The 24,701-nt window shown below is 41.8% G+C and overlaps 1 protein-coding gene across 1 annotated transcript in view; it reads right to left on the bottom strand.

The window, feature by feature from the left end:
- DGKI (diacylglycerol kinase iota) overlaps positions 1-24,701 on the bottom strand; it is a 293,207-nt gene that overhangs the window by 150,135 nt on the left and 118,371 nt on the right. Inside the window, exons 4-8 of the mRNA XM_045001907.1 lie at positions 24,018-24,092; positions 12,959-13,015; positions 10,303-10,368; positions 4,166-4,237; positions 3,407-3,523 (exon numbers count right to left, since the gene is read on the bottom strand). Coding sequence (XP_044857842.1) covers positions 3,407-3,523; positions 4,166-4,237; positions 10,303-10,368; positions 12,959-13,015; positions 24,018-24,092 — 387 coding nt within the window. The remainder of the gene's footprint in view (positions 1-3,406; positions 3,524-4,165; positions 4,238-10,302; positions 10,369-12,958; positions 13,016-24,017; positions 24,093-24,701) is intronic.

Here is a 24,701-nt window from a genome sequence, read left to right as displayed (position 1 = left end):
TTCAGTGACATTCTATTTACAGTAAAGAACACCTGTAAGTGGAGAGGCCTGTATGTAAATTCTGGATTGTCTCTAAAAGAGGAAAAATCTCCTTGGTGACAATAATATTGTCCTTCTTCAAAGATAAGGAGCACAGATCATATTACATCATGGTCACTGGAAGTGTTCCAAGCCCACTTAGATAGATGTATGGAAGGAGTAGGACAGGGCCCTCCTTGAGTAATGTCAGGTGGTGAACTGACAGTCTTGGGTAGATCCTTGCATCTAGAATGCTGCAGATTTAATTTTCAGAGGTTCTGAGCCTCAGTAGCTCCAAATTACTTGAACGGGAGCAGCAGGTACACAACACCGATAAAAGTCTGACCCTATGATCTTCAGGCAGTTCACAAACTGAAATGAGGCACAGATAATAGTCTCACATCACTGGCTTCAGCCAGCAATAAAGTAAGAAGTACTAAATTAGCCCAGTCGTAGACAGCTTTTGCAAGCTCCTTATGAACGTTCCAAAGAGAAAGGAAAGAAGCAGATTCACTCACCTTGATCATAAACCCTTTCTTAGCATTGGGACCCAGTTACAATTACTGCCTCTGCTTTGTATCCAGAACCTCAGAAGGAGGGCTGGCTCTGTAACTTCATCACCCAGATCCTTCTCATCAACTGCTCCTCTCTCCAACATGCGCACGCGCGCACACACACACACACACACACACACACACTCCAAGTTTGTTTAATAACATTCAGGCTACCAAATATCAAATATAAAAAGGACACTAGCCACTGTAGATACCTGCAGTTGCTAACTGGAACACACAATTTATCTGAACTCCAGGAAACCAGACCCAGAGGCACTGAAAATCGTTAGAGAGGCTACAGAAGAGGCTCAGACAATGAACATCATGAAGGAGATATTGAGAATTTGCCATCTATATAAATGGGTCGTTACATACAGGGATACCACCTGTTCCAAAATTATCCAAATTGTTCTGAATTTCCTTCATCCTGCAAATAGAAGCTTACAAGAAGCAAAAACTCCCCATTTTAGTACAGGCAGCAGGTCACCTAGGCAAATTGACCTCATGCAACTACATCAGGATGTTGCATCACCAAGACACTGCCGGGGGGGCTGTTCTTTATTCAAATAGAGTATTAGAAAGGTGGTAACCCATGGTCCATATAATGATCATGGAAAAACAATAAAAACAGAAAGCAAAACTAGGTGAAGAGTCTCTTCATGAAGCTCTCTTGTTTGCTCAGAAACAACCACCAAAAGGAAGTAAGGGACATTACTAGAATCCATTTTAAATTAGTAGAAAATCCAGTCCAGGACTTACGTGTGACCAGTCTGAGTTGTTAATAAGTGGAGCTGAGCAAATAATTTATAGTAAAAATGTTACTAGACATATTTATTTCAGGTCATGGAACATCTACAAACAGATTTCTGTTTCCACGTATTTATTCATTCATTAAATTTCCTCTAATTTATTTATGAGTTTTTATTTATTTTCTCCATGGATTGATTGCTGTGAATGTCTGATACTATCAGAAATCCAGACTGTGTAGATGGGTTAGAAATGGTCAAGTCATTCACAAGTTAGAGCTGGTCAGAAACTAGTGGTGGGGGCAGTTTCAATGAAAATTTTTGACTTTTCACTGCAAAACTGAAAATTAAAAACTTTGTTCTAATGTCCACAATTCAAAAAGGACATTGATAAATTTGAGAGGGTTCAGAGCAGAGGCATGAGAATGATTAAAGGACTGAAAAATATGTCTTATAACTGAAGCTAGAGAAATTCAGATTGGAAATAAGGCATAAACAGTTAACAATGAGTGTAATTAACCACTGGAATAATTTACCAAGGGTTGTGATGATTCTCTATCACTGCCAATTTTAAAATCAAGATTGGATGATTTTCTAAAATATGTGCTCTAGTTCAAACAGTAGTTATTTCAGAGAAGCTCTCTGGTCTGTTTTATACAGAAGATCAGGCTAGATGATGCCAGTGGTCCCTTCTGGCCTTGGAATCTATGAATTCCTACTAGGGTTGGCTTTTCTCACCCTGATTTCGGTTTCCTTGGTGGGTTTAGGTTTTTGTTGTTTTTTTTTACATTCCAGGGGGCTCCTCATCACACTCTGCCATTAGCATTCAGCCCTTTGAGAGGTTTCCACCACAAGAGAGCATCTATTCTGGTGGTTCTTCCTTCAAGCAGCCTGTCAGAGATCTCTAGATCACTTGATTAAGATAGGATTCAGTAATCTGAGGACTGGTGGCTTGGCATTTTTGTCACAGCAAATTTTGTGACATAAGTCATGGGGCTACGGAGAAGCAACACGGGCATCAAAACTGCATACCGCCCCTGCGGGGAGCCTGGGTAGTTGTCTATCCCATGCACGGGTTGTATGCCATATGAATCAAGTCTCACTTATTGGGAAAGGGAACATCCTAATTAGGATACCTGGTAGGTTCTGGGGAACAAAACACATGGGGCTGCCAAGAGAACTAACTCTCCCATCAGTTATTTCCCATGTCCCTTTTCTGGTCTATCCCAATAATTTAAGTTAAACTGGGTATTATCAATAAAAATGGCGGTGTCCTTTGCATCATAGACCAGTGTTGTGCATTCACTCTGAATAGGAGTCTGGGGATAAATTACACCAAGTACATTGCATTTACTGTTCTGAATTATTGACCATCCCACCCACCCACCCACCCACCCACCATCCACATGCAAAGTAGCTCCATTTGCTCGGGTGACCCTATTTGTGAAGAATGCAATCAGCACCTTCTCTGGAAAGGGGCTCTGGAAACCCTTTTCCCCCTACTGTGTTGAGCAATGTCTTATCCCTTCTAAGATATACCAAATCTGGTGCAAACGCTGACAAGTTGAAAACTCATTATCTGCAAGCATTTGAGCATGTAAGCTTAATGTTCAGCAAGCATTCATGTGAGTAAAACATGATCATCCAAACATCCCTGGAAAGTGAATGCAAAAGAGAAGTGAGCACAGCCACGGCCAATTCATGTTTCTATTCAACCGAATATTTGTGGAAAGCTTTTTTTCCCTGTATTTGCCCAGCTCTACTTAGTGAAACATGCTTGAGTACCTAAAACATAGAGGATTCTTGCAGTCCGTTAGATGAGCTCGCAATAAGGAGAATGAACTGGATTGCTTAGTGCCAAAATCAAGTTAATCACTTATTGCCCCAAACCAGACAATGAAAGAATCCTTCCGGAGGGGGAGATGAAAGAGTGAGATAGAGGTTCATAATCATCATGGGTGTAGCTAGGTGTGAGGGGCATGGACAGGGCAAACAAACATGCTTTTGTGGAGGAGTAACCAGGAGCAGAAGCCAGGCTCACCCTGAGCTGCCAAACAGCATCAGAAACAGACATCAGCATGCGGTTACCTGAGCTTTCTTCACCTTAATGATCCAGGTGGGAGGCACAATGACAGCAGCATGAGCCCCCAGGGAACACGGCTCCTCGATGTGATGTAACATGAAGCAGGTGACTTTGTTGTGAAACTAGTGAAGGGAGAGCAGAGCATCAGTGAGGGGGACAGAGTGAAAGAAAAGGAGAAAGAGGGAGAGAGAAAGGCATGGTGGGGACAGAAGAAACTGGGAGATGTGTGAGGCACTGAGGAATATACCCAGCTCAACTTCTTTTCCCAGTCCTCTGGACCAAGAGAGTCTTAAGAACATTAACAAAAAAACCTCACCTCCCCATTTTCTCATCCTTTGTCAAATATGTCCCCTACCCTCAAAAGACACCCCTGCTTACATACACATAACGGTAGTAAGACCAAATTCTAAACAGGCAATATTATACAAAATGGGAATCCCTTATTCTCTGAACCAGTAACAGCAATGGAGTGCTTGAGAGCTAACCCTCTTGTTACCCCAGGAGTGGTCTTGTTATACTCCAAAAGGAAGGAGCTACATTCAGCTCTCCTCCACCAGAAGAACAGACTACCCAGGTGTAGCATCCTTGGGGAGAAGAAATAGAAAGGGTACAAATAAGGGAGATTCTAGGGGGCTCTTTTCTGTAATAAATGAGCACATAAAATGACCAGGATAAATGAAGTCAAACATGATGATCCTGTGTGGGTAAAACTACCCCCAGCATTTACACAGCCCCACCTCCCAACCTCAGTTTTAGCCACTTACCGCCTGCTTGCACCAGGAACAACTGATGGCCACAATCTCTTTACTGTGGAAGGAGAATTTTTGCTGAAATCCCTGGGATGGCAGGAAGAGATAGGAGAGGAAGGGTTAAGCTGCTTTCCATCACATCCACATACTTCTCATCACATGAGAAAGTTTAGCACATGACTGAGCTAGATCAGTTCAGGGCAGTCATATACAGTCTTTCACATCTCCTGGATGTCCTATGAATGGACTAAGGTCCCTGGGGGCTCTGAACTGTTGCACATGACTGTAATGAACAGAATATCATGACATTCACAGTTCATAAACACCCAACAGGTTAAATCCACCATTGTTATTTAGCTCCCCTACTATTATGGAGTGCCATAGTTAAGGTTGTTACTTAGTTTCCATTATATAACCAATTTTGGACTCCACAATAAAAATCTATAACAAACATCTTATCAACCTCAAAGTTAGAAGACTCTACCTGGGGACAAGATAGCATTTTATCGAAAATTTGAAGTGACTCCTATCATTTAATATATGTAATACTGAATTATAATACCCTAAAAACAGAGGTGTTGGACACACTTCCCAAATTTGTCTTCTTCCTCCGATCCCCCACAACTTTGTAGCAAAGTTGCAAAAGAAGAATCAGTAAAGAGAGAAAAACTATTTTCATAGATTTGAATAGAACTGTGTGAAATTTAGAATTTCCATCCTGCAAGAAATACCAACATTTCAACATTTGTATTGTCTCATAACTGGATGTAAAGTTACAATTTCAATTTTTTTTTATAGAACGTAAATTTCAAAACCTTTAAATTTAGATATTTTCGAGCAAAGAATTTCAACATTCCCAAAATCAAAATGTTTCATTTTAGTTTGTTGAAATGACCCAAAACACTTTGCTTTGAGTCATTTCAACTTTATATTGAATTTTTCAGTTGTGGCACATTTTCTTGTGGGAGTTGTAGTTCATGAGACTGATGCCCCCACTCTTCCATATGGGCCAGGCTCCCTGGCCAGACTACCATCTCCCTTGATGCACCCAGAATCATGTGACTCCCATGATGTACCACACAGAGCCTGGGAAGAGGAAAATCCACATGGAGTATGGGAAATGTAGTCCTCCAATACTATGGGAACGAGGGCCTCAGCTATGACTACCATCGGCAATGTGCTGATAGGGAAATGCAGTTTAATGTTTATAGGGTGACCAGATGTCCTGATTTTATAGGGACAGTCCTGATATTTGGGGCTTTGTCTTATATAGCCGTCTTTTACCCCAACCCCCTGTCCCGATTTTTCACACTTGGTGTCTGGTCACCCTATACTGAACTGATTCAAAAAATGTTTCACATCATCTCAACAAAACAAAATAGTCCAATTTGAGTCAAATCAAGTCAAAATAAAATATTTTGTTCAAATTTTTCCATCAGGAAATCAATTTTTTTCACAAAACTGAGATTTTGCCATGGAAAATTTCAATTTAGCAGAAACTGCATTTTTTCATCTGAAAATCATTCCAATGGAAAATTCCCAACCAGCTCTATGCTTTCAGGCCACAAAGGACCATTACATCATCAAGTATGATAGCATGTATAATATAAGCTGTGAAACTTCACCCAGCTACCCCGGTATTGAGCCCCATAACTTGTGATTGACTAAAGTATATATTTTCCAGAAAGGCATCAAGTCTCAATTTGAAGACATCAAGAGATGGAGAATCCATCACTTCCCTTGGTCGTTTGTTCCAATAGTTAACCACATTCATTGTTAAAAAAAAATGTGTTTTATTTCTAATTTGAATTTGTCTGACTTTAACTTCTTGCCTCCCTTGGCTCTTGTTATGCCTTTCTTTGCTAGGTTAAAGAGCCTTTTACTATCTGGTATCTTCTCCCCATGCGGGCCAATGACTTGTCCACCATAATCACATCACCTCTCAATCTCCTTTTTGATAAACTAAGCAGATAACCTAAGCTTTACTTGAATCCCCTAGCTGACATCCAGTGTCCAGGTCCAAAATGGAGTTGTTTGAAGAGTTATTAAAATTTGATTTAGTAACAGTGCCAGGGAACATCTACTCCACTGCTTCAGTAATCAGTATGCCTCTTATGTAGCTTCTGTGGGAGGGAGGAGGAGGGCAGGCAGGTGCAGAGGAGCAGGCAGATATTATTGGTCAATGCCATGAAGAAAGAGAATTAAAACAATAAACAAAAATAATCTAACTGGATTATCCAAATTTGGGCCCTTCACTTATCCAAGTGAAGGGCCCAAACTTATTTATTTTGTCCCTGCAAGATGTGGTTTAGGAGACCACAATCAGCACTCAGAAGAATGGAATTCTCTCTCTGCCTGGCCAATGTGAGAAGGTGCATGTTGCAGTTGTCTGTCCAATACTTAGCCTAGACTGTACAATATGTCCCATACCAGAGCCCATGGATCAAATTCAGTCTCCTGAGGCATCACACCTTGAGACCTCCACACCTATACCTGTTTTTTTTCCTTCATTTTTAGTTCCCTACAATCTGTTGATTTGGGGGCTCAGTGGCCCCTCTCTCACCTGAGGGGGGCAGGCTTTTCACTGTGCTAGTGGGCTTCACCCACCAGTCCTGTCTATGAAATAGGCCCATTGACTTCACAAGCACAAATAGCTGGACTGCCTTCTGATTGGGCAAACCTAGTACATCATTTTATGTGGGCCCAAAAATCCAGTCTCAGGCTGGGAGCGCGGCTCCCAGCGCTGGGGCTTTGACTACACTGGCGCTTTGTAGCGCCGCAATTTGCAGCGCTGCAGAGGGTGTGTTTTCACACCCTGCTGCAGCGCTGCAAATTTGTAAGTGTAGCCAAGCCCTCAGATCTATAGTATGTATGGCAGGAGTGTTAGAGACTGAGGACTGACACTGGGCAGATTGATTGCTAACTAAGGGCTTGTCTACACTTAAAACTCTACAGTGGTACAGTTACAGCGTTGCAGCTGTGCCACTGTAGCACTTCAGTGTAGATGCTGGGGTTCTGACATTGGCATATGTAATCCACCTCCCTGAGAGGCAGTAACTAGGTGGACAGGATAATTCTTCCATTGACATAGCAATGTCTACACTGGGGGTTAGGTCGGCTTAACTACGTCACTCAGGGATGTGGATTTTTCACACTCCAGAATGATGTAATTAAGTTGATTTAGTTTTCTAGTGTAGACCAGGCCTGAGTTTCTTCATTCACTGAGATCAGAGTTTCTTAGTGTTTCTCATAAATTTAATTCCTCCTTCCTTTGAAAAAAGTATTTTGGCCCCTGGTGGATAGAAACATTTTTTTCCAAGTGGGTGGAAATACTTGTCTCCCAAAGCTGCAACTAAGAAAAAACAAAATATGGTGCATTTGTTCCAAGGGCCATGAATGGTATTTTTTTAAACTGAGCAGCTTGCTTTGTTTCTGGGTGAATCATTTTTTTCATTTATTCTGTAGACTATTTGATTTTTATAGAGTTAATAGTGAAAATGATCCAGCAATAAAAATGTAATAATGATTACTTAGAAGTAAAATAGCACTATTCTTCCTCAAATTGCTTTACAAATATAAATTAATCTCTCCTACTGTCAGGTAAATTAGTAAAGATTAAGAACCTGAATTTAGATATAGGGAAACTGATGCAGTAAAGTGATTTATCCAAGGCCACAGTGGGAGTTGGTGAAAACAGTGGGATTAAAATATTGGAGTTTCCCACTCAAGTTCCTCTGATCAGCCTGCTGGTCATTGCCCCAGGCTTCCTCCTGCCTCCCCTCTGAGTAACATAGAAAACTAGAGTTCACTTTTTCTTTGCTGTTCTTGGGTTGGTTTGCCTCCACTCGCTCCTGAAAGAGGTAGAATTATCCCACAAGAAATACACTGCATAGTTTGAGAAACACTGGGATGGAGCACTAACTCCGTATTTGAGATGGGGTTGTTCCATTAATGCCTGATTCACCCCTTTCAGGTGTAGCATGTAAAACTACATGTTGTGAGTTCTTGTGAAAATAAATCACATCGGTGCAGGCTGGAAGAAATATATTTGGAGGAAGAGAGCTCCTGGATCCCCAGATTGCATTGGGATCACAACCTGTCCAAACAATTGGAGTCAATGTCATATTAACGGCTTCCCATATACAGTATAAAGGAGCTACAGACCATCGGTTAATCACCTCCGATTTCTGTTCTCCAATTGACTTATAAAGTGCAGAGCTTGCACTTGACGTAAGCAGACTAAGCAATTACTTCAGGCCCCAAGCAATTGAAGGGAGTCCCCTATTAATTCTTAGTATGTGTTGCGGGGGGTGGGGTATTCCTGCTTAAGACTCCCAGTGGGCCAGCACCAGCACTGATAGGGTGGGAGCTTTCATAAGAAACCTCAGGAAAAATCTCATGATACACTATCCTGTATCAGACCATCAGTCCATATAATCCAGTAACCTACCCCCCCCACCCCACCTCACCTCCCAGCAGTGGCCAATGATGCTTCAGAAAGAAGTAAGGCAAAAAAATAAACTAACACACTAAGCAAATGATGTATGGGGAAATTCATTCCTGACCACAGGCTTATGACGAGAAGTATGAGATGTGATTGGCCCATAATCTTTATCTTGCATAACAGTTAGTATTATTAATGTTTTATCATTAAAATATTTTAGCTATCTAATTCCAGCATGGGATTTGACTGATGACCTCCTACAATAATGAGATCCACAGAATGATTAAGCACTTCATGAAAAATACATTCTTTTACTGCTCTAAATTTACTTCCATTTCATTTCAATGACTGACTCCTTTATCTTGCATGACAGGGGAAGTTAAAGGAGAGTTTTAAAGGTAGAAGCACAAAAAGTAGGAGAGCACAAGATTAGCAAATATTTGGTTATAGAGGAGGTCACTTTGCCAATAAAATACAAAGGCATTTTTCTTGCTCGTGTTTTCTTTTATCTTTCCTGGTTTCTGGACAGAGAACTCTACCAGAACACATGCATGCAAACTTTAACTCTGTGTGTATTAAGGTGCTATTCTCTTTGCACTTCTACTGACCTCAATCTCAGGGGAGCCATGTCTTTTGTCAATTCCAGTCTGGACTGGTCATGTCGATACCATGAATATATCAAGTGTTGGTTCTGGTACACTGACTGTTCTACAAGCATAATGAATCCCTTTGACACCAGCACTGGAGATACAAAGCAACTCCCAGAATGGCAGAAACATGACTCCAATGTCATCATGTGTCATGTCTGCATAAGAATGCTGCATGTAGGCCTCTCACTGCTGGTGCTCACATGCCATCTGCCATGAAGAGGGTACTGCATTTTACTGCAGCTAGTACCTTAGCTCAGTATCCAGGGCCAGTTTGTTACATCTGATTTTCTGGTTCTGGCTAAAAAATACATACCAAGGGGAACCTGACAAGACATGGGCACTGCCCTTTGTCCACACAATAATTAACTGCTGAACCTGAGAAAAGAGAGATTTCTATCTCATAGAACTGGAAGGGACCAAAGGTCATCGAGTCCAGCCCCCTACCTTCACTAGCAGGCCCCAGATCCCTAAGTGGCCCCCTCAAGGATTGAACTCACAACCCTTGGGGTTTAGCAAGCCAATGTGCAAACCACTAAGCTATCCCTTCTCAGGAAGAGAAGAGAGACAGTAGCATAACCTAGTTCTGGAGAAAGGAAGTTATGATTACGTGTAAATTAATTTCAGCACCTCTTAGATGCTTGGAGGACTGGAAGATATGGGAGAAAAGGTCCTATAGGGAGACAAGTTTTCTCTAATCTTTTCTATGGCCTTTGGAAATGGGTTTTCAGAGTCTGTACAGCAGAGACAAATTCAGTCTCACACTGAGAACAATTACATACCAGGGATGAAGGAATGGTGCTGGACTATAGTGCCCTAAGCGTTTCACTTCTGGAGATCTGGGATCCGGTCACAAGTAAAATGAATTTGCTGTAACCATTTTGGTCCCCATTTGTGCACATCAAAAACCCATCATCCCATTTGGCATGATCACCATTCCCTGCTCAAGAGAGGGCTGGAATAGAATAATTAAGTGGTTGGGAAGAGCCACCTGCTGAATTGAATCTATCAGTGTTTAGAGAATCCTGGGGTAATCATTATGATGTACATACACCACCTACCTTTCCGCACTGCTTACACTTTCCTTCCTGCCTCCGCCTATGCACCCAGTGATGTCGGACAAAGTTCTGCACGAAAGGGACAAAATGAAAACATTAATAAATGATAACATCTTACCTTTACAGAGCACCTTTCATTCCTGATCACTTTCCAGCCATATATATACACAAGAATCACTTCAGCCATGACTGAACTGCAGTCACTTTTGGAGCAAAACGTGGCAGCCATTAAGCAGCAGTACTACCCAACAGTTTATATTGGAAAATGAAAACACCATACACAACTGAAAGTGCAGGAGGAATCTAGGTAGACAGCATTCATTACCCAAATTGGAATCTGGACACAACAAACCCCCTGCTACTCTCATACAAAAAGAATAGAGTACAGTCCAGCAAAGACAATTACAATATCAGCCAAGGGAAAAGAAGTGTCCTTAAAACACTATGTTTACCTATGGCATAGGGCCCACTTCTACTCCCCATTTAAGTCAATGGGAGAAGTTCATCAATGAGTTCAGTGGAAGCTGGGTTTGGTCTTATAAGGCAAGAACATGGGTTGTCCTACAGGTCCACACAGGGGAACAAGAGAGTGTCAGACGTTCCTTTATTCCCCAACATGGGCTACCCACACTATGGATCATAGCATGGAGGGAAGGAGAGCAGCATCTGCAGGACTGCTACCTCCCTTTCCATGCATGGTGCCTCGACCTTTTTCCCCTCAAAACACCAGCCAGCAGAGCTGAGCTAATGTGGAAGGGGATATAATCTGCATCTGGTACAGATTAGTAGCAGATTTCTTCCCCTTGGAGAAAGAGAAGAGCCAGAGACATGCTTGTAACTCTAAGGGTATATCTACACAGCAAGTGAAGGGATGACTTTAGCCTGAGTAGGCATACCCATGCTAGCTCTAATGTAGTTAACAGGGGTAACAATAGTGGTGTAGATGGGCTAGCAACCAGTGTATGTACCCATGCTTCCCAGCAGCCTTGCACTTGGCTACATCTACACCTGGAAGGGTGTGACTCCCAGCTAGCAGAGACATATTTATGTTAGCATGTTAAAAATTGTAGTGTAGCCACAGTAGCATGGGCAGCAGCAAGTGGCAGCACAGTAACCATCTTGTGTGTGTACCCATGGGGTCCGGGAGGGTTTGTACTCAGGGCAGCTGATAATACACTACTACTTTTAGCATACTAGCTCAGTGAGAGCTGGCGTACATCTGTGTAAGCTGTGGATCACACCCCTAGCACCAAGTGTAGATGTAGCCTCAGAGTAGCCTTGGAAGGTTTCAATTTTTATTGGTCAGTGTTGATAAACATCAATTTCACTGTACACACGCAAACCGACGAAAAATATTTCCATCGATAGTAATCGACATAGGCAAAGGAATATACTGCTTGAGATCTTACTGCAGTTTGATTTAAAGCTGTCCGTCTTGCACATTTTGACACATGACGTTGACAATTTGTGCTTTAACAGTCATAAAACTTTAACTTTTGAATCTCAACATTTATTGTTATTAAATATTATTGTCTGACACCCCCATAATTTCCCCAACTATAAAAATTTAAATGGATAAAAATAAAAAATGCTGAAATCCATGATTTTGTGCAACTGTGAACATTTAAGTAGATAAAAATGAAAAGACACTTAAAATAAACATCAATATTAAAGGTCAAAATAATTTAAAAAATAAAAATAAAATCCTGCCAACCCTTCCTAAGAGTCACCAGGTCTGCTCCTGGGACAGCACAACTATGCACTGTCCCCTGCTATGGGTTAAGAGTAAACTCTCAGTCTAGCCCATATTATATACCATACCCTCTACCCTACACTTTAAAATCTTTTCCTGAACTCTCAGACTTCTTTTTAACAACTAATACTATCTGTTTTATCAATGACGCTGGGTTATTACACAAGCAAAACAGCTCAACTTTTTTCCTTCCTTTTCTTTATTTAAAAAAAGAAAAATCTAAACATCTGGGAAATAAAATGGGAAAGCCTGACATGAAGACAGGAAATAAGTTTCAACAACTATATTGACTCTACTTTGTTGCACATGTGCTTTTTTCTGTGCCTGTTTATTCTTCTTAAATATGTTCCTTAGGGTTTATGTCATTAAATACATGCATAAATACTGTAAAATATACAACATCTGTAATGTGGCCAAATTCAGACTGCAGTTGGAATTAACTTTTGCATTTCTTGAGGTGTTGTAATTTTTAATTCTGTAAGCTAACGAGAGACTAGAAACACTGAAAATACTATTGGCAAAGTGAGGGGAAAGAGGGTAAAAGAAAGGAAAGAAATAATGGAGAGTTGCAGAGATAGTAAAATCAGAAAGACTGGTTGAAAGACAGGAAATAAGAAAGGAAGAATATGAAATATAAGTAAGAGAATATGAAAAAAGAATGATCAGGGAGGAAAAAAAAGAGAATGGATGAGGGAATAAGGAAAGAAAATAAACTGATGTTGTTGATGTAACTAATGTGGCTATTTGTCTAGAGTGCCTTTTATATTCATTGTGAAGAAGAGAATGTGTCCCAAAGGGGGCCAGTTCTCTTTCTAAGGCTCCAGTGAGTCTGAAAGCACTGTTCCTACTCCAGGAACAGGTACACGAATCATAGAGGGGAGCAACAGTTAGTCATAAATTACTTACTTCTCTTGGAGATCTGGAGCCCCCCTCTCGGAAAGTTGGTTTGCACCGGAAATTAATCTGCCATTAAAAGCAAAGCAAACAAATAGGAAAAAAAAATCAATATTGTATAAGAATGTAAACAGAAATCAGAGGTGGTTGTAAAGGTTGACAATGTGTATGGTAATATAATGAGTGAGAACTGTTCCTCTGTATTGCATTAGACCAACTCTGCAAAATCCCTTTTTCAAAAACATACTAGCTCAACTAAAAATCCAGCGTCCCAACAAAGAGACTCACCTTGCTGTTAAAGAGCATGTGTCGGTATGCACCTGCCCAAACAATCTACATCTTGCCTCCCATGTCTCTAAACAGTCTTCTCTTCACCATGTTGTGGCTGGCTGTTCAGCGTCTCTTGCCTTGCCTCCCCCTCTTAAAAGGCAGCACTGCATCAGTTTAACCTTGCTTTTCATGAGCAAGGTTACCTTTGCAACCAGAGGCTGGGCTTAAGCTGGGGGTTTCAAAGTCAATGGAAGCTGGACATCAAACTCCTGCAGGGCTCTATGAAAACTCCAGGTTTACTCCTTTTTAAAGAAAAAGAACGAGGAGTACTTGTGGCACCTTAGAGACTAACAAATTTATTTGAGCATGAGCTTTTGTGGGCTAAAACCCACTTCATCGGATGCATGTAGTGGAAAATACAGTAGGAAGATATATATACACAGAGGACATGAAAAAATGGGTATTGCCATACCAACTATAAAGAGAGTAATCAGTTAAGGTGAGCTAGTCTCAGCAGGAGAAAAAAAGCTTTTGTAGTGATAATCAGGATGGCCCATTTCCAACAGTTGACAAGAAGGTGTGAGCAACAGTGGGGGGGGGGGGAAAATTAGCATGGGGAAATAGGTTTTACTTTGTGTAATGACCCATCCATTCCCAGTCTTTATTCAAGCCTAATTTGATGGTGTCAAGTTTGCAAATTAATTCCAATTCTGCAGTTTCTCACTGGAGTCTGTTTTTGAAGTTTTTTTTTTGTTGGAGTATTGCAACTTTGAAGTCTGTAGTCGAGTGATCAGGAAGGTTGAAGTGTTCTCCAACTGGTTTTTGAGTGTGATAATTCTTGATGTCTGATTTGTGTCCATTTATTCTTTTGGATAGAGACTGTCCAGTTTAGCCAATGTACACGGCAGAGGGACATTGCTGGCACATGATGGCATATATCACATTGGTAGATGTGCAGGTGAACGAGCCTCTGATAGTGTGGCTGATGTGATTAGGTCCTATGATGGTGTCCTATGAATAGGTATGTGGACAGAGTTGGCAATGGGCTTTGTTGCAAGGATAGGTTCCTGGGTTAGTGTTTTTGTTGTGTCGTTGCTGGTGAGTATTAGCTTCAGGTTGGGGGGCTGTCTGTAAGCGAGGACTGGCCTGTCTCCCAAGACCTGTGAGAGTGAGGGATTGTCCTTCAGGATAAGTTGTAGATCCTTGATGATGCGCTGGAAAGATTTTAGTTGGGGGCTGAAGGTGACGGCTAGTGGCGTTCTGTTACTTTCTTTGTTAGGCCTGTCCTGTAGTAGGTGACTTCTGGGTACTCTTCTGTCTCTGTCAATCTGTTTCTTCACTTCAGCAGATGGCTACTGTAGTTGTAAGAATCCTTGATAGAGATCTTAAAGGTGTTTGTCTCTGTCTGAGGGGTTGGAGCAAATGCGGTTGTATCTTAGAGCTTGGCTGTAGACAATGGATCGTGTGATGTGGTCTGGATGAAAGCTGGAGGCATGTATGTAAGTATAGTGGTCAGTAGGTTTCTGGTATAGGGTGGTGTTTATGTGACCATTCCTTATTAGCACTGTAGTGTCCAGGAAGTGGATGTCTTGTGTGGACTGGTCCAGGCTGAGTTGATGGTGGGATGGAAATTGTTGAAATCTTGGTGGAATTCCTCGAGGGCTTCTTTTCCATGGGTCCAGATGATGAAGATGTCATCAATGTAGCGCAAGTAGAGTAGGGGCATTAGGGAACAAGAGCGGAGGAAGCATTGTTCTAAGTCAGCCATAAAAATGTTGGCATACTGTGGGGCCATGCGGGTACCCATAGCAGTGCCACTGACTTGAAGGTATACATTGTCCCCAAATGTGAAATGCATCCGACGAAGTGGGTATTCACCCACAAAAGCTCATGCTCCAATACGTCTGTTAGTCTATAAGGTGCCACAGGACTCTTTGCTGCTTTTACAGATCCAGACTAACACGACTATCCCTCTGATACTTGCCATATTTACTATTCTTTCTACACATCGGGATGGTTTGTTTCTGCAAACTCAATAAGGATTCTTTAAAATACAGCCAGCTCATGATTACAGCTTTTGATCTATATGCATAAAATGGCCATCAATCAAAATGTTTGCTCTTGGTGCTATCCTCTCAGGCCATCCCACAATACTTGCAGAATACACAAGCATGTTCAACAGCCACACTATGGTGTACTTCCAGAAAGTACCACCTTTAATATTACAGCATTAAACAGACATAAGAACTGATGCTACAGCATTAGTCAATCTGTGTGAGTCTGATGCTACAGTATCCTTTCCTGAAACAGTATTTATAGGGTCAATACTTCCTCTTTCATATGAGATATGATCCTCCCAGCCACTTCTGCCCATGGTGTCCCAACAGGAGGGATGTTAATTTCAGTATCCTGACCTAATTCCACTCTGATAATTGTGCAGTTTCCTTAAATTCCTGAAGTAGTTTTAATTTTACACTGTTTTAGTCTTAATCTTCTGTCCAAGACTGTTGCATAGGGATACTGTACATTGCTAAATAGCTGATATGCTTATCCCAGAGGTGGCTCCATTTCTTTGACAGGTGAAATGATTCTCTATTAAATTTGTAAAATGCTTTGGTATCCATGAAAGATGCCATAGAAATGTAAGTTACTATTCAGTGAATGGAATCCATTGTGTCCCCCTTTGTCAGACATGTTCCAGTACCTATGTTTGCTCTTTATTTATAGGATAAATATTTTGCTTTGCACCAACATGAATAAGAGCTGTAAATCAGATTTACCACAGCTGGATTCACACACAAAAGGGAGGTTCTTGATCTGAAAAACTGTTAAAGGACCCCCTCATGCACACCCAAAGAAGTAATAAAGAAATCACAAGCATCTGCATTCCGTTCTTTCATCTTTATGTTAGGTTTCTCTACAGACAAATTTTCAAAAATATAAATAACACACTTTCTGAACCCAAGAGTATGGCCCCTCAATCCATTCATTTAAAAGGGAAAGTATACACAGAAAACTACATTGAATGGAATTGTGGCTTATTATATATGCACAGTCACAATATACTGGCATGATTTTATTAGTTGAGGAATTTTCTGCCATCAGTAGGTTCAGTAGTTCTCAACCTATTTACTATTGTGGGCTGCATACGCATCTCTCTATGTATTATGTGGGCAACATCCACACAATATATATGCTGAGTGCCCGGAAAGTGTGGCTGCGGACCTTGCCTGCAAAGATGGGGAGCCCTGCCCAGTGCAGGGTACCCCCCCAGCCAGGGACACTCTCCCCAGCATCCAGACCCCTGCAACACTGGGCTGGCACACGAGCCTGCCCTGTAGGGACAGGGTACCCTGTCCAGGGCAGAATGGCCCCCCAGGGACTGCCCTTCCAGTACCCAGTACCTCACCCAGGGACTGCCCCCCAGGCACCCATCCCCCCACCTAGGAACTGCTCGCCAAGTACCCAGCCCCCCACCTAGGGACTGCCCCCCAGCAACTGTCCCCAGCATTCAGGCTCCCCCCCACAGCTCTCAATCCCTCCCATCCAGGGACTGTGCCCCAGCCACCACATCCCCTATCTGAGTCTGTCCCCCATGCACTGGCTGCACCCCCTCCCCACACCTCAATCCCCTGCATCCCCCTCCCCGCAGCCCTAGCCCCCTGCACACCCTTCCACCATGGCCACTGGTCTCCTACTTTGGCTGCACCTAGCTCAGCTGTGCAGCCCACCCTGCCCACCTGCTACTGCCCCAGCCCCTTTCCAGAGCCTGCACCCTGCACCTCAACCCATTGCCCAAACCCTGAGCCCCCTCCCAGAGCCAGCACCCCGCATCCCCTCCTGCACCCCAACCTCCTTCCCCATCCCTGAGCCCACTCCTGCACCCAAACTTCCTCCCAGAACCCACACCCTGAACCTCCTTCTGCACCCAACCCCCCTGCCCCAGGGTCAGCCCTGAGCCCCTCCCACACTCCAAACTCCTCAGCCTCAGCCCAGAGTCCGCACCCTCTCCCACACCTCAACCCCCTGTCCCAGCCCGGTGAAAGTGAGTGAGGGTGGGAGAGAGTGAGCAACAGAGGGAGGGAGGGAGGGAGTGAACGGGGCAGGGCCTCGGAGAAGGGGCGGGGCAATGGTGTTTGGGTTTGTGTGATTACTGTTATTTCTACTTTTTCTTTGAGGTAGATCCTGGGTTGCACTTAAATACAAAAAGTGATCTTGTGCTTTAAAAGGTTGGAGACCACTGCCCTAGTCTGATTGCCAGAAGCTGGGAGTGGACAACAAGGAACGGATCACTCAATGATGGCCTGTTCTATTCATTCCCTGGCATTGGCCACTGTTGGAAGACAGGATACTGGGCTAGATGGATCATTGGTCTGACCCAGTATGGCCATTCTTATGTCCTTATGTTGGAACAGGAAACAGCATCATAGAGTTTAAAGCCGGAAGGGACCATTAAATCATCTAGTCTGACCTCCTGTATATCGCAGGCTGCTACCACCACCCAGCACCTGCCCACTAAAACCAGCAATGGAAATGGAACCAAAGTAAATGAGACCCACAGGAGAATAGACTGTTATGTTCCAGTCAACTATTAGGAGGGATCGAGGTGCACCAGTGCTTAAGGTCCCTACAATGACAGGGAAATGATTAAGTGAGATATACCCAGATAATCCTAACAAGTATCCCACACCTATACGCTGCAGAGGAAGGCAAACCCCCATGCCTCCCAAAGTCACTGCCAACCTGATCTGGGGGAAAATTCTTTCCTGACCCCATATATGGTGATCAGTTAGACCCAGAACATGTAAGCAAGAACCAGCCAGCCATGCTCATGAAAGAGGGATTGCTTGATACCAACTTAACACCCTGTCCAATGTCCCATCTCCATCTGTAGCCATCTCTGATGCTTCAGAGGAAGAAGATTTTTAAAACTCACAGAATACAATGGGGGAGGAAGGGATCCCTTCCTGACCTTTGTCAGTGGCCAACTGAAACCCTGAAGCATGAGCTTTAGGAACAAAACCAGAGTGATCCCCAGGGCTATTAAGCCCTCCCCCCATATCACAAGCAACCCCATTATACAATGGCACTCAAATTTGTCCAGCTCTCTCTCTAAACTAATTAAGTTGTTTGCCACCACAATTCCTATTGGGGGGCTGTTCCAGAACCTGATGGTTGGAAACTTCTTTTTCTAATTTCCACCTTTAATTTGTTCATGACCAGTTTATATTCATTTGTTCCTCTGCCAACATTGTCCTTTAGCTTAAATAGCTCTTCACCACCCTCCTTGGTATTTACCCGTCATATATTTAAAGAGAGCAACCATATTCCCGCTCAGCCTTCTTTTTACAAGACTAAACAAACCAAGATCTTCCAGTCTGTTCTCCTAAGACAGAACCTACATCCCCCAGTAGCTCTTCTCTCCACCTCTTCCAGTTTAAATCCATCTTTCTCGAATACGGGTGACTGGAATTGTACATAGAATTCCAAATGAAGTCTTATGAATGCCTTGTACAGTGGCATTAATACTTCTCTATCTCGACTGGAAATGCCCCACCTAATACATCCTAGGATCGCATTTGCCTTTCAGAGCCGCACCACATTGGTGGCTCATACTCATCCTGTGATTGACCCACACACCCAGGTCTCTCTCCTCCTCGGTCATTTCCAAACTGATGAGCCACCAGCTTGTATCAGAAATTCTGATTATTAGACCCTAACTATATGACCTTGCACTGTATACTATTGAATTTCATCCCATTTAAGTCACTCCAGTCTTCAAGGCCATCCAGATTTTCCTGTGTAAAATTCCAATCCTCCTCTGCATTGACAATGCCTCCCAACTTCATAACATCAGCAAATTTAATTAGCGCACTCCTGCTTTTTGTGCCAAGGTTATTAATACAAATATTGACTAAGAATAGTCCCAAGACCAACCCTCGAAGAATTCTCTGCAGTCTGATAAGTTACCTTTCAGCACAATCCCTTGCCTTCTCCCCTTTAGCCAATTCCTTAGTCACTTTACAACGTTTGTACTGATCTCCATCTTCCCTAATTTGACTAATAATTTCCCCATGTGTTACCATGTCAAATGCTTTACTGAAGTCCAAAAATATTAGATCTACTGCGCTTCCCTTATCAAAAAAATAAGTTCTTTTCTCAAAGAAGGAAATCAGGTTACTGCAGCATGATCTACCTTTGACAAACCCACATTGCATTACTTTCCCTTTACCTCCATGAATTTAAATTATTCTTTTCTTCACAATTTTCTCTAAAGCCTGGCATTCTACTGAGGTCAGACTAACAGGTCTGTAATTGTTTGGATCACTTTTTTACCCTTTCTTAAATATAGGTATGACATTAGCTATTCTCCAGTCATATGGTATACGATCCCTGAATAGATAGAGGTATTATTCCTTGTTACTGGACTAGCAATCTCATGTGCTGCTTCTTTCAGTATTCTGGGATGGAATTATATGATCCCCAAAATTTGAGATTTAAGTTTTTTTTCCACTTCTGATGTGGCAATTTCCCTTTCTGTATACTGATTTCTATCACTCATACTGTATTCATACGCATGTTCCATATTACCATTGTTACTGAAATCTGAGGCAAAGTATTCATTTAGTTTTTGGGCCATATCTAGATTATCTTTAATCTCCTTCCTATCCCTCTGAATAGCACCCCAACCTCATGCTTCCTTACTCTCTTTTTACCTATTATTTAATTTTTTTGGCAAGAGCTAAGTCAGCCTAACTTTAAGTAATTCTCACTTTATTCCTACATTTTCTAACCTCTACAATGTAGCTTTCTTTGCTGATCAGCCCCTTTTTCCATTCCATATAGGCTCTCTGCTTATGCCTTACAACCTTTTTGAGGTGGTTATTCATCCAGCTGGGTTTGGAGTCTATCCATACAAGTTCCCCCCCCCCCTTTCTCTGGATGCAAATTTCAGATAGTTTTTGTAAACATTTGAATAAATTTTAAGCTTCCTGTACATTTAAGTCCTTGAGTTCTTCAGTCCAGTTGACTTATTTAACTAATTCCCTTAAATTCCCAAAGGCTTCCCCTTTTGAAATAAAAAACCACAGTTGACCTGATTTTGATTATCCTTACATTTAATTTAAACTGAATCAACTTGTGATCACTCGATCCAAGGTTATTTCCTATCAGCAACTCTTCTGTGATGTCCTCACTTCTTACTAAAAGCAAGTCTAAAATTGCATCACCTCTTGTTGGTTCAGTGACAATTTGATGAAGAAAACTGTCATCTATCATAACCAAGAAGAACTGGGCCCTACTGGTATTAGCAGCATTTATTTTCCAATCTATAACTGGGAGGTTAAAGTCTTTTACTATGGCAATTCCCAAAAATATTTCTCTCTCTAATAATATTAAAGAGATCACTATCCATAATGGAGACTGACCCTGGGGATCTATAGCACGCCTCTAAAACCATCCCAAAAGAACCTCCTTTACAAACCTTCCACAAAGTTATTTTGGCCCAAACAGATTCTGTTTGGTCCATACTATTGCTTCATATTTCTTTACATTGTATTGCTTTCATTGATGTACAACACTACCCCACCACCTTTGCCTTTATTCACTTCTCTCCTAACCAGCACATACCCTTCAATACCTGTATTCCTCCAGTAATGAGTGCTATTCCATCTGGTTTGACCTATTGCACCAGTAGTTCCAGTTCCTCCATTTTATTGCCCAGACTCCTTGCATTTGTGTACAAGCATTTCAGTTTCACTCAGGCCTCACCCAGTTTTCTAGCTTGTAGTGTTCCATTATTCCTATTGTATCTTCATTTAGTTTATTTTCCTTCTGCTGTGTATCGAAGTCAGGCGTGGAGATTTCACGAGTCTCTCCCAATCTTCTCCCCTCATCTCCTAATTTAAAGCTCTTCTTTTATCAGTCATGTCAGCATGGATCCCGGAAGAATAACACTCCAGGTGTTCAAGTGGAATCCATCAGTTGAGAAGATTCTTCTTTTTGTGGATGCCTCCCAATGGTCGATCATCCTCCAAACCTTCCTCATAGCACCAATCCTTGAGCCATCTGTTCATCTTTATTACCTTGTCATGCCTTTGCTCTCCTTCCCTAGGGACCTGAAGTATTTCACTGAAAATCACCCGAGCTTCCACTTCTTCAAGCATCTTAACCCAATCAAGTGCAGTTGTCCTTGATCCATTTCAGTGGGAATCTAGCAGTGTCATTCATCTCAACATGCAGCACAATCAGTGTATTTTTTTCTTGCACCCATCAGGATCTTTGTCAGCCTCACAACCATATCTCATATCTTTGATTCTGGCAGACAGCACACTCTTCTGTTCTCTGGAACTGATCTGGTGAGTATCGAGTCCCCAGTCACATAGACCTGTCTCTTGCTACTGTTAGTCTGAATCTGTTTTATGTTCTCTCTAGCAGTCCCTTGTACATCTCCATCATCTCTTCCTCTCTTCTGCAGAGACTGGCTTCCCTTTGTTTCTTTCTCGCACCACATCTTCTGTCTGTTTCTCCTCTTCATTTCCCAGTGCTGCAAACCTATTACTCAACTCAATTTCAGCACCCCTAGTTGGTCTTTTCTTCTGCCTTGTCCTCATGGTCATATTCTTCCACGGATCACACTCCTCTCCTGGCAGTTCCCCCTCTAGCTCCTTTTGTTCAGGAGGCGTCCATAAATCTTGAGTTGTCTGTACCACCTCCTCTCTTCTTTCCTGCATTATTCCTTCAAATACCCATCTGAATTCCATCATCTCCAGCTACATCTCTAATTCTTGAATCTTCGCTGCCATGAGCTCTATCAGGTGACATTTCATGCACAAGTAGCTTCCATCAGATACCTTCTCAAGGATGATGTACATCCCAAAGCTTCTGCATCCAACCATCTTCTTTCTGTCCTCTCCTCCTCTGGTCATTTCTAGTGTGTCTTAATAGCTACCATTGTCTTCTTTTCCAAGACCCTATAACTAGAAAAAAAGAAACTCCCCACCCAAACTCTCACTTACAAACTCCTACAGAAACTCTGCAGTTAGTTGCTGGCTGTTCACTGCTCCAATGTTCACTAATAACTGGCTTTTAAACTTAGCCAAACTAAGTCAGGCCCACCTGCACATTAAGGGATATCAGGAAGCTCTGAGTCAAACTGAAGTTATTGAAAATATTTCTTCTGTGAAAACAGATTAATCTTGCAATGCTATTAACGCTCTTCCAATGCTGTTCATCTGGAGTCTTGAGTCTTTGTTCCACCATTGAACTTTGACAGGATGGAAAAGGTCACCTAAATTCTAATTATTTTAGTTAACATTCACCCCAGGACAGAGGAACAAGCACCTCTGACATCCCATAAAATGGGATTGAAGAGATGTTCAGATCTTGGGATAGCCTCTGCATTGGGGCAAATTTCATACTCTCTAGACTAGAAGAAACAAACTAACATTCAACTCAATGGCCTTCATCTGAGTGTGCACTTTCTCTTATTACTTGGGACACCATAAACTAGTGGAGATGTAAGAAATTATCATCACTTTTGGTAAAACAGGTCAAGAATAATGGATCAATGTGATTTTGTCTTATTTTACCTTCTGCTGTGTTAACTGGAATGTACTAAAATTCACTGAAAAAACTCACGTATTTAATGACGTTTTGCAAAACTCATCCAAACCAGGGAAAACTAAAAGTCCTTTCTAAAGAGCTGCCACTGAATATCTTTGATGTATTACCCACTTCTGTGCAAGAATCAGTGTCAAACACGAGGTAAAATTCTGACCCCATTCAAGTTAATGGCAAGATTCCCATTGACTTCAGTGGCACCAGGATTTTCCCCCATGAATCCTATTGGGAAAAATTCATCCTGTAACAGCTAATTTATAATCAGGAATATATGTATTACCAGATGAAGGAGCATTGATAGAGAACTGCATTATATGATCAATATATTATGGGATTTTGAAGGTTTGGGGAGTTTTCTTTAGAGGCAATTGTAAGCAGGATAGATATCAAAATAAATTATTTACCAAGGCAAGGAAAGATTTACAAAATGTTTCCAGTTGTAACTCAAAATGCTAAATTCCTAAAGTTTAGGAGCAGTGAGAATCAAGAGAACACTATTAAAATATTTATGGTGGTTGTTGATCTCATATTCCTTTTAACAATGGCAACTGCCATAAACTGAGTTATGCTGTTGTAGTTGTGGAATTCTGTGACTGGCAAGTATGTATGGGATAGGAAGCAGGGCATTTTCTATCTTTCATTTTTAGTCTACATCATCTTCCCCTATAACTAGAGCAGATTAACAGTATGGTTAAAAAAATCAGTTTAAAAAAATCATACTTTCAAAGTTGTTTCTGTTTCACATGGTTCAAAACAGACCTGTTTGTTTTGGAAAATTTTCAAAAATGTTGATTAAAAAATGAATATCAAAAGCATTTTTGAAACATTATTGAAAATTTTCATTTACTACAAGCCAATTTTGATAATTATTTAGGTAACAATTTCAGCTAAAACTGGTAATATTTTAATTAAAACATTGCAAAAAATTTCACGAAAACAAAAATAATCGTAAAAGTCAATAATTTTTTAATTTTGTCTTAAAAATGGCTTTTTTTCCTATAAAAAAAATTCCATTTGAAAAATTCCAACCAGCTCTATCTATGATATTATGAAAGCATTGTAATGTATTTGACATACAGTACCAGAAATTAAGCTCATGAAATTTTCAAGATAATACTCAGTTATGGATTTAAAAATGTGTACTGTACATTCAATATTCCAGCAGGTGGTGTCCTCTTACCTTCTCTAACTGTTCCATGCACGCATTGTGGACCACAATCTTGCAGGCAGCACACTTCCGTCGGAGAGCCGATTTCTACAACATTTAAGAACAGTGTTGGTGAGGGTGTATGGAATGCAGGGGTGGCTCCAGGCCCCAGCACGCCAAGCGCATGCTTGGGGTGACAAGCCACGGAGGGTGCTCTGCTGGCACCGCAAGAGCGGCAGGCAGGCTGCCTCCGGCGGTTTGCCTGCGGAGGATCCACTGGTCCCGCGGCTTCGGTGAACCTCCTGCAGGCGTGCCTGCGGAGGCAGCCTGCCTGACGTGCTTGGGGCGGCAAAATCCCTAGAACCGCCCCTGATGGAATGAGGGGAAATCATTTACAGAAGCAATAACATTTTATCAGAAGCCGGACAGCTTCTCTTTCCGTCCTCTTATCCAACAGGTCGTCTGGATTGTCTTCAAAACCTGATTGAGCTATATGTTGAAAAATGGCTTGAAGCTGAATAGTTGAGAATAAAGGCATAAACAGGGTAACAGGGTGGAACATAGGACATATGGCATGGGCATGTGGATGGGAAAAAAGAACTAAAGGCATTTTTAAAATAGTAAATAAAGTTTCTGATGACATTTTGAATAAGACTTCCTTATCAGGAACAGTCTGAAATGGAAAAGGACATAGCTAGTGAAGAGACAAGGAAACAT

The sequence above is a fragment of the Mauremys mutica genome, chromosome 1 (assembly GCF_020497125.1).
Source record: "Mauremys mutica isolate MM-2020 ecotype Southern chromosome 1, ASM2049712v1, whole genome shotgun sequence".
NCBI classification, from domain to species: Eukaryota; Metazoa; Chordata; order Testudines; family Geoemydidae; genus Mauremys; species Mauremys mutica.
This window is presented reverse-complemented; position numbering and strand designations above follow the sequence as displayed.